General features: G+C 43.0%; 1 protein-coding gene across 1 annotated transcript; it reads right to left on the bottom strand.

Annotated features, from left to right (window-relative positions):
- Positions 1-132: 132 nt before the first annotated feature.
- Positions 133-10,654, bottom strand: gzf1 (GDNF-inducible zinc finger protein 1). The gene is made up of 8 exons (XM_084952605.1): positions 5,791-10,654; positions 4,272-5,281; positions 3,955-4,138; positions 3,659-3,825; positions 3,112-3,206; positions 1,633-1,800; positions 1,355-1,512; positions 133-1,128 (listed from the first exon to the last, which is right to left on the bottom strand). Exons 2-8 carry the CDS (start codon positions 5,267-5,269, stop codon positions 406-408), a joined length of 2,493 nt encoding a protein of 830 aa, XP_084808731.1. The 5' UTR covers positions 5,270-5,281; positions 5,791-10,654; the 3' UTR covers positions 133-405.
- Between the last annotated feature and the right edge of the window lie 770 nt (positions 10,655-11,424).

Raw genomic sequence — 11,424 nt, 5'->3', positions numbered from 1 at the left:
TGCTGTTTCACAGCTGCAAAGGATTTCTGAAAATGTCCAGAACAGCTCAGCAGTATTTTATATGCAGAGCGTTTCTCTGTAATTAATACAAAAGTGTTGTAAAATATTCTAAACCATGTTTTTGAACATGTGTAATTGATTACAATCTTCAGTTTATTTGTATTCACTGGGATTTGTGTCAGATTAAACTTTAGCTTCACCTCTGTAACAGTGTGATATTGAAATGCCAAACAAAAAGTGCTAACGCTATTCCTGAAACACCAGAACTCAGATAATTATAATCGTGAAAAACCCAAAGAATACACATAAGGTAGCATGATTTGATTTGAGACAGCTAAAAACTCCCCAAAGCCAGTAAAATAAGCTATTTACATTCACCCCCTACACACATCTTATTTTGAGGTCTTAGTTTAGTCCTTTCTTGTTCTTCACTTTGGATACTGGCTGTTTTCTCCCACAATCATTCTCACCAATAACCACAGTCTGAAGTTTGGAATCCAGAGGTTCAGTATCTGAAGCGGCTTTAGAGTCTGAAACTGGAGCCAAAATAGTTTGCGAAGCTGCAGCTTCCAACACAGATGATGTCAAAACTCCAGGGATCTGTGAGACTGATGCTAAAAACCCCTCAGAAACAGGAACTGAGAGAGTGGGTACAGACAGAGAAGTAGAGGGCGCTTCAGAGGACAAGGGGACAGAGTGAGCCATGGACACTGGTAAAGGGAAGGGAACAGGGATGGCTGACCCATCTAAAGAAATGACACTGGTCCCTGTATTGTCAGTGGCTACGATGGGCTGGATCTGAGTCCCTGGTGTGACATCCGTGTGGATAACGGTGATCCCGCCGATAGTGCTGTGGCTGACCAGAGCGATGGCTCCGTGACTGGTCAGCCACTCAGCAGGAACACTGACTGGCTCAGATGGAATCACAATGGAGTCGGTGTGGGTTTTACCAGCAGCATCAGGAGCATCGCCAGCAGCAGTTGTAGCACTTTTCCTAGGCGTGCTCTTATGCTCTCCTGGTCCTGCTTCTTCTGTCTTTATCTTAGTGGGAGATCTGGGCTTCTTTTCCTCCACGTTTCCCTCCAGCACCACCAGGTATGTCTTCCACGGAGCATCTGAGTCATGAATCTGAAGGTCAAAGAATCCGATGTTATTTCTGCAGCAGTCAGTGCAGGTTTCTTTCTTTTTTCTGTTTTTTAAGATCTACAATCACTGTACAAAAAAATCCAAAAATCATCAGCTTATGTGTCTTTTTTTCTAAATACGGGAACTTCAGCTCCTGCCACAATACAAGTTAAACAACCTCTGTACCCGTGTAGGTGAAACTACTTTTTCTAAGAGAAGTATTGCTCACCGTAGTGTGCCTGCGTAGGGTGGACTTGTCTGTAAATGTGCGTTTGCAGAGGCCGCACATGTAGGGCTTCTCTCCTGTGTGAATACGCTGATGCCTCTGCAGTGCGTTGAGCTGAGTGAACTGTTTGTCACAGTCTTTACAGCTGTACGGACGCTCGCCTGACAACCACCAAAGAAACAAGAAAATATCAAAAAGTAGTGAGGAAGAGATTAATGAAAAATCACTTATAAATTCAATGTAATATAACTATTAAATTAAAAACGACATCTACATTTTACCTGTATGTATTTTTAAATGCTGGTGGAGAGAGTTCCTCTGAGCGAAGCCTCTACCGCAAGTTTCACACTTATATGGTCTGGAGCCTGTGTGGATGTTTGAGTGGTGTCTCAGGTATTCTTTAGATGCAAAGCTTTTCCCACAGGCTTCGCACATGAATGGCTTCTCTCCTAACACGAGAACAAAAAGTTATGGTCTTGTATGTGTAGATAGTTTTGTTTTTAGTGTGCTCACACTTCAGGACTTTTTCTTTAAGAAATAGTTTGTGGAGATAGACCAAAAAAATAATCTCCAATGAGCTTTAAGGGAGAAACTATAGGCGCAGAGGATAGAAACTGTAACACATCCCCACGAAGCATCCTCAGGTGATTAGCTGCTTTAAGATATTTTAATGAGGGTATTTTTTAAAAACCTCCTAACACTTCATGAATCAGAAAACAGCCATTAATGCTAATGCCAGGTGCTGCTAATCAAATGTACTTAATTCGCTGATCACCCGCAAGCGTGAGCACCTCTATAAAAGCAGATGTTTTGGTAGTTTGCTGGTCTGGATTTGCAAACAAACTGAACTGAAACTCAAATCGTGCAATGCTCAGATGCAATGCAAAAAACCCAGGACTCTACAGTGCTCAGTTAGCATGTTAAATTCTAAAGTTTATTGGGCGTTACGAGGGAAAAAAAGAACAGGACAGCACAACTTAGGTTTGGAAAGTTGGATCTTACCAAACCACGAGACTTTTGGGACAATTTCCTTTGGACAGACCAGGTGACAAATTGAGATATTTGGCCATAATGCACAGTGGCACATTTGGCAAAAAACAAACAAACAATACTGACTTTCCAGCACGATGGTGGAGGAGTGATGTTTTGCAGTCACAGGACCTTGACAACTTGCAGTCATTGAGTTGACCTCCTCTGTATGCCAAAGTATTCTAGAGTCAAATGTGAGGCCATCTGTCTGACAGATAACAGCTGGCTGAAAGTGGGTCATGCAGGACAGGATAACGATCCCAGGCACAGCAGCAAATCTCCAACAGAATTACTTTAAATTAAAAGAATCAAGTTGCTGCAATGGCCCCAAGTCCAGACCTCAACCTGACGCAAATGCTGTGGTAGGAGTGTACGAGAGCTGTGCATAAATAAATGCCAGCAAATTTCAATGAACTGAAACAACACTGCAAAGAATAGAGGGCCAAAATTCCTCCACAACACAATGAAAGACAGATAAAGTCACGCAGAGCTCAATTCCTTCAAGTTATTGCCGCTAAAGATGGTTTACAAGCTACTCAATCATGCGGTGTATTTAGTTTTTAACATACTGCATAAAGTCATGTGAAAACTTTCTTTTTCTTTTCTTCACACAGGTCTGTAATGCCAAAAATGACCAAAGCACAGAAACGTAAAGAAATGACAAGATGAAACATGCTCTTGATGACAATGCTCAAATCTGATTAGTTATTAATGTTCAATTATGGTTTTACCTGTGTGCGATCTCTTATGGTAGGCCAGCATGTGCTTCTGAGTGAACCGTGCATCACACTCATCACATGCAAATGGCTTCTCTCCTGTGTGAGTCCTACACATGTGTAAACACACAGGTTTAAACCTCATCATCTACTTACACATACACTACATAAACATGTAGGATGCACCAAACACACAGAACGGCCATTAAAAAAAAACAGTCCAGTTGTTCTTTGACGGTAAAGTAAACATAGGAGGCTCTCGTGCCTGATCTCCAATTGATGGCAGCACCTTCAGCCTGATATTCCAGCTGTTTCTGGTGAAAGTAGTCTATATATAAAGATGCCTGGTCTGAGCTATTAATTTAGCATACTGTTCTCCAGGAATGCTGAAGGTGATGCATTTCATGACTAAGTAGCGGGATGCTAATATCAAAGGATTCACTATAAAGAGAATAACTCAAATGACCCCCTTAATACTCTCCCAAGATTAAAAGCTTTCGGTCAATTTCTTGCTTTTGCAGGCCCACCCCTACCCCGAGGCTTTATTTAACCATCTCCGTACCTGCGGTGCATCTTGAGGGCAGAGTTCTGGGTAAATCTGGCCCTGCAGTCAGTACACTCATAGGGTTTTGTGCCTGTGTGTGTCCTCTCGTGCAACAACAGGGCAGTTTTGGAGCTGAGTGATTTCCCGCAGTCAGGACAGATGTGTCGCAGATTGCGTTCATGCACCTAAGCAGCCGCGACAGAAACTCCACATAAAAAATGTGAATCTCACAGAAATTGGATTATTACACATTTAATACTTTTTATTATTAAAATAACATTAATATGGCTGTTAGAAATTCTACCGGTCCTCACCTGTCTTTGATGGCGGACGACATCCTTCTTTCGCTTAAAGGTCTTGTTGCAGGATTCGCAGACAAAGAGCCTCTCGTTACTGTGAACGTGCTTTTCGTGGATCTTCAGATTGCTGCGGTTTGCAAAGGTCTGCGAGCAGGTCTCACAGCGATAAACCACATCTGCTTTCACGCCATGGTACGTACTCACCAAGACACCAACAAGTTGCAGCATTATTTAAAAATATATACCATGTACATTATGATATAATGCACATACTGTACGTTGCAGTACATAATTCCAGCTATATTAGAGCTAAAGCATTATTATCATGTTACCTGATATGCTTTAAGTAGCTCTTCTCATAGTGGAAAGTCCGCTGGCACTTGTTGCACTGGAACTGGGCCTTGGATGATTGTTTTAAAGTCTGCTTGGATTGTTCCTCCTCATCCTCCTCCTCCTGCTCCTCTCCGGGTGGTAAAAACAACGGGTCTCCAGAATCCTTACTCTGCGCATCGTCCTCACATTCCCAATCATCCCCATCAGAGGCAGGGTCTCCCAGTAAACACTCATCTTCTTTGGCTTTTTCTTTCTCTGACTCAGCGTTATCTTCAGTCCTGCTCTCATCCTCCTCTCCATCTTTATCAATAGTTTGATTTTTGATGTTTAAAGGCACTATTTTAGTACAAACGCCTCTCTGTTGCACCTTACTGCCAGACGGTTTCACCTGTAGCTTTCTTCCCCGCCTTTTTTCATCCCTCACTGTTTTCTTTGCCTTGAATCTTTTTGAAGTGACTTCTGTCACCGGCCTATGTGGAGACAGCTGCCGCTTAACCAGCAAGCTTCTACAATGCCTCTTCCCGTTTGCCTTTTCTTCTTTTTGAGCACCATGCACATCATCTGGAGCCACAACTTTTGAGCTTTTCTTTGTGGGCTTTTGTATTATTTCTGCGCTTATGGCTTCCCCGCAAACCTTCAGCAGATCATCACAGTCCAAAAACTCTGCCGCTGCTTGAACATTACCTATCCTGTCTCTGGCAACTTCAACTTTACCGGTGTACACAAATTCCAGAAATGCAGAGAAATCCTCCGAGTGCATATTTGAGAGAGACAGTTTATCACGAGATGCGTCCGGAGACAGCAGAATTTTCTTGAAGTAGCCACTGGATGCAGCAAGCATCACCTGGTGGGCATGAAACTCCTCCACATCTCCCTCATAGTCCACCTGCACGGTGACGTCACTCAGCTGACCTTGCAGCCTCAGGTCATGCAGAGAAGCCAGAATGTGCTCATGATGCGAGCCTGAGGTAAGCTGGACCGCTTTGCTCCCCATCATTCACTCGGGCGCCTGAGAAAAACATGAGCTGTAATTGGCTGGGTTTGTTACTCAGTACTGACATTTGTGTATGTGCTATGAAAAGACTATACCGGCTTAAATCTACATTAGCTTGAGCCATCGTTAGAAGAGGCTAACTTTACAGCAGTGACATTTAGTCTATTGGGAAATGAGATGAACACAATAATAGGGAAATGGCAGTTAATAATTAACTAGAGGGCAGTAAATGCTCAGCGAGTTCCTTAAAATGACCCCGATGTCAGAAAAACTTACATCTAATTACTTAAAGTGGGTTAAATGTAACACGTTTGTGGTTTTGTCTCGATACCACTCACTGACAGCAAATGCTAACAGCAGCGTCACATGCACTGTGGCAAACAAGCTAGGTTAGCTACAAAAAAATTAGCACTTCGTATGTAACTAATGTGTGTTTCTTTGGTAACACAACATCGTAGCACGACACGCTGCACGCAGTGTAGCAGCCAGCAATATACACAGCGAAACGAAGCAAGTTTTCTTACCGTAAACTCGGTAAAATGGCAGCCCTTCAGAAATGCTCTACTCGGCGGAGAGCACTTCCTGGAACAAGTCACTCACGAAAACGGCACTTGTCTCATTACTTTGCCGACATCCGGTGCCGTTTAGACTGATTTGGGGTCAGTCTTTATTTTGCAGTCGCGTTTAAAATCGTGATTTGCTGAGTACAGCTGCTGTTTCTGGGTCGTTTTGTGTCGGGTTATTGACTATAAGCGCAGGACCTTATCTAAAACTAGACGGTGTTCGAACGTTTGTTCAGCCGTGACTACTGTTGTGCTAATTTAGCTAGATAGCACTTTATATCGGTTTACCTTTGCGCCAAAATACTGTCCATTTGCTTAGTCAATAGGATGCTGCAGTCTTCATGTTACTGCAACTGCCTTTATTTTGTGTGAAATAAACTGCTTACAGAACAATGACAGCCAAGTCCCCGTGTTACCGTAACTCTTAATCGCGATAGAAGATAATGCTTATGAAAACATTACTCCTAGCACCCACATGGTGGCAGCATGGCACAGTAGGACAGCAACGCGCTATACGCCGCTTGTGATGGGTTAAAAAGCACTTTGTGTTTATGCATTATGTACAGTCTGCAGTCTTTTAGGGCTGGACAGTTTTCAGGAGTGCCTGTAATTTATAATGTAGCTCGCTTTCTGGTCGCTAGTATCACGTGGCAGCCTTCTATGATGTCAAATAATTTCCCTGTATAATATCATGGACTGTATATAGTGTAATAGTTTAGTGCTGCAGAGGGAATACCAGTACCGAGGTAAAACAGGCCAGCATGCTGAAGGACTTAAGCTAATTCATTTACAGTCAGACCAAACATATATCATCTGCAGGGTTGCAAAATGCTGCCATTCCAAAGGTGTATGGAAACCTACTTGAGGATTCACTGGGGTGCTGTTCTGCAGCTGCCAAGGTTTTTTTTTTCCTTCCAGAGGAAATCCATTACATTTGTCTTAATGAATTCTGCAAGCTAGCAATCTCTCTGTTCCGGTGACTCATGCTGCTCTCTGTGTGCAGCGCTGTGGAGGCTTTAGCTCTGACCTGGAACACTGTGTTCACCTGGTTCTGGTTGCTTTCCTACCATATATACTATATTCTACAGATCGCCGTTTTCATACAACAGGTCCTTACAATACACAAAACATCTGCATTTGTGATAATCTGCAACTGCAGGCTGATGGGAATTAAAGGTATTTGCATAGATATTAATATTGTATAAAGTATTAGCATGGGTGGAGTTTAATGAGAAACTGATTACTTTGTGGAAAATAATGAGAAGACATACGGTATATGCAGACCGCATTTTACACTTTGAGCTTGCAAGCACATTTGTTGTTTAAGGCTTATCTAAATGAAGGTTTCAGTCAGCCTAGAAGACCTATATAAATGTTTTCTGTTTATAGAGGCCGCTTTACAAAAATGATAAAAGAATAGCTTAAGCAATCGTGGTGGTTATGTCTAAGTCGCACTATCATTGTTCCTGTGTAGCACAGTAAAGAGTTAAGCAGATTCTGGTTTGTGGTATAGTCAAGGGTAAATACTAAGGGCACTTCAGTATTTGTGGTTTATGATGTGACAGGAGGCTTTGTCAGAATGAAGACTGGGTAGAAAAATAGATGAACTGTTTCTACATGTCATCAGTGGTTGACATCTGTAATCAAGAGGATGAACACATGCTGCATCGCTGAAATAACAAAAGGTCAAACAGTCATTGCAGAAACAAGACTATCTGATCTACTTTCAGCTGATACTGGTTGACTTTTTACTCCAGTGCAGTTTGTGTTATTCAGTCAAGGTGTCAGATGTTGCTAGACTATGGCATGCCTAGTAGCCAGCGGTTCTTCCAGTAACAAATTAAATTCCCACATTAGGTTGCCAGAGAAGAAGGTGACGTGCAAAAGCCTGCTGAAAGGTGATGGGCTCAGCAAACAAAACACTGCGCCGACTTTTGGGCTGTGTTTGTTCTGCTATGGGCAGACTCCTCCACACGACTGAAAATACCAGTGCTGACATTCCACAGCGCACAAACAACACGACAAAATGTGCACTGTGTGAGTGAAAAAGCAAAAGTGAGAGCCAAGGCAGATTTAATTTGAGGCTACAGAGTGCGCACACACTGTAAAAAAAAAAAAAAGAAAAAACACAACAGTAGAATTCAGGGAGTTGGATTGTGATGGTTATGTTTGGGCTAGGCTTGTGTGCTGGACTGTACAAACACTTTAATTTGGATGCTGTGAAGGGTAAGGCAGTTTGTGTCCTTGCAGGACCTCTCTGCAGATCTTTAGTGGGGTTTGTTGACTCAGAATCCCAGCACATGAATTGAACCAGTGATGGTAAACAGCCGAACATTACATGGAAGTGCGGACAGTGGTGGTCCAAGAATAACCGCAGAATTCTCTTTGTGCTTGCCCATATTTACCACAAAGCTGATGCCAGACCAACACAAACCGGTCCAACTCAGTATTCTGTGGTGTCTTTCCCTTCCCCTCCAGTCAGTGAACTCTGCAAACTAAAAACATACTTCTTTAATTAAGATACCAATGCTTTTTTGTCAATGGCTTGTTTCTACTTTGTGCACTTTCTTGATTTTATGCAAATTTGCAGAGCTGTTTCACTTGTTTTAGTAAATGAGCGCAACTCTTCCACCGGTAGTTATGTAAGTAAGAATCTGGTCAGGATTCAAATACTGTACATGTTTGTGCAGTTGTGTCAAGGCCAAGGTTGCTTTGCCAGGATACACACAGCAGTCCAGGCCTGTCTATGGTACTCTCGTCTAACACTTCAACCCAACACCCTTCTCCTTTTTCCCTTTTCTTTTCCTTTTTTTGACTGGCTGGATGCCAGACCACATTTAGCTAGTCCAGAATATCACTGGAACCTCTAAAACCACAATGTAACATCAAGACATATGAGACCAATGATTCACAAAAATTGCAGAAGACTGTCCATGCCATAATGAGGAAATGTGATACTTTTTGTTTTTGTTTTTTTGGTCATGAGTGCTGAGACTTAAGGTTTATGTAGAAGGCCAGACAGGCTCATACGATAGCAAAAACAATGCGCATTCCTTAGTCATACTCGTACCGTGGCTCCAGGCATGGCATTGTCTATAGTATGAGTATCTCAAATGTGTTTGATGGCTTTCAGTAAAATTGGCACAGATATCCATTGTGCCCATCCGATGAATCCACTCTTAATACCATCCAAACTTAGGTAGGTTTAATAGTAGATTTTTAGCCAATAGGAGAATAATATACTGCCAGACTGTTAGTGCTAGCTACCTATACACATTACAGGGGATTTATAATTCTGTGTTAATCTGCATAATAACCCTTTTGAAACCCTATGCTGTAACATGCTGACTGCAGTAACTACATCACCATCACTGCGCAGACAGTGGCTTCAGTCATTTGCTACATTGTATTACAATTAAGTATTGCACGTGTTCTGGGGTTTATGTGTGTTAAGGTATTTAAGTCTATTTAGCATTTGTTGCCAGATGCTTGACAAGTTAACATCAGCCAGCAAAATAACAGTAGTCCTGTTGCAATTGTCTGATAAGCGCAGTACTACAAAAGTTACCTGTCAAAATTTACAAACTAATCAAGTAAGTATGCTCTTGTACATAGTGTACTACATGAAAAAAAATTAAACCCCGCTCATCATTAGGGGCACATTACCATGCCAGCGTTTAGCCATATCCAATCCCTCAATAAGCAACAACCGTAGCTGTGGGCTGTTGTAGGCTTGTTCCAAGATCCTCAATGCGGTGTACTGTAACAAACCATGTTAAGTTTCTGAAATACAGCGCAAAAGGAATCGTGCCTGTCCTCTCACATTCAAATAGGCTCCATTTCACCAAACAGAGATGTTTTTCTTCTTGCGCCTGCCTGGTTTGGAAAATACTTTCCTTTCATTGATGAAAAGATATACAGCATTCAGAGATGAAATTACTTTCCAAATGGCCTCTGACTCACCATCTCTATTCCCAGTACTCTCTCAGCTCCCCCCTCCTCACCCACTCTCCACCTTACTTGTCCTTGTGAATGTTCTATCTATTGTAACTGTATACAGCACTTAGCACTTCAGACGGCAGACAAACCAGCTCAAGGACAACTGCCCACTCTTACGATGTTCATAAATAGACTATTTGCCCAGGCTTACCAATCACGTTACCCACAGAGCCTGTGTGGGTGCTTGTGGACATTGTGTAGCTTGTACCGAAATAGACCTCCGCTGCTGCGTGAGGGTGCAATCAGGCCTTCAGCTTGCAGTGTGAGAGACCAGTTTGCACAGAAAAAAAGCTTTGTTGTGTCGTTGAAAATTAACAATAATGACTCACACAGTCTATCCCTTTTATAATGTGCGATTTTATTATCCGTTTGCGATCTGCGGCGCCTCAAAACAGGTGCTATCACCTCCGCAGAATTTTTTCCAGAATGCAACACTCCCCGACTGTGTGGGCCACAACCGTCAGCACATTCCTGGAGAGCTGGATCCCCAGAAGCAACAATTCCTCCTTCCTCTCTTCCCTCCCTTCCTTCCTGCCGCCCTGGTGTCTTCTACTTTGCTTCCATGGATTGCATCACTCGTCTGCCTCCTGGCCTCCTCTGCTCAGACCCTTTAATCACATATGGCACGCACACAAGTAAATGTGTGCGTGGCACAGACACACACACACAAATGTGAACACACAAACTGTGGGCAGAAGGAACCCTCGTCAGTCCTCATACTGGTTTTGAGGCTTCAGTTGGAATTTTATGGTTGGTTTGAGCAGAGGATTCTGGAGGTTTTCCAGCTGCCCTGCAAAGTCTCCTCTCCCCGCTTTCGCTCCCTCCATCTCTTTGTTCCTTTCCTTCAGCTTTCCTCTCTTTTTCTTTTCCTCCCCTCTTTCCTCTCCCCACCCTCCCAGCTTTACCCACTCGCCCTCAAGGTCAGAAATATCCTGTGGTTTCGGTTTGATCCCCTTGGATATGCTTTTGCTCTCTCCCTCTCTCTGCCTTTTCCTTCTTTTTTGTCTTGCTTGTGCGCACTCTCACACATGCACACACGCACACTTACTGTAAGCATACTGCATTACTCTAAGCATTCCCATACAGGAAACACATGTTGGGATAAGCACTGGCAGTTCTGTGTGCCTTGCAACACACACAGTCCATCTCATCAGGGGTCAGCAGGCTATCCGGCATGTAACATTCAGGAAGGAAACAATGTCGTAGTCTCCTATTGCTCTGGGCTGAAGTATTTGCCACCGAAGACCTTATCCATATTAAATCTGTTGATTCATTGACAGTGAAATAATGAGTAATCCTCAACTTCCTCACATGACGCCACGGTCAGTGTACTGCTCCAGCCCCAGCCAGGTTAACCCTGTTCTTCTGGGTTCACCTATTCTCTGAGTTGTGCAACATGGCAAAAGTCCAGCACTTGTGAAATAACAAGGGCCTTGGCTTACTGAAAGAACGGCAGTTCAAACAGTCATCGTATCCGCCAGTTAATGGAGGAAAACAGTCTTGCCCAATTAACCTGATCCCAAGTCTCTCGTGTGTACGCCTCAGTCGTAGTTCCACAAATGTTCAGCTAACGGTTTTCTACCAGAAAAGGATGAG

Source organism: Perissodus microlepis, chromosome 15 (genome assembly GCF_051167445.1).
Source record: "Perissodus microlepis isolate ML-2025 ecotype Zambia chromosome 15, ASM5116744v1, whole genome shotgun sequence".
NCBI lineage: Eukaryota > Metazoa > Chordata > Actinopteri > Cichliformes > Cichlidae > Perissodus > Perissodus microlepis.
This window is presented reverse-complemented; position numbering and strand designations above follow the sequence as displayed.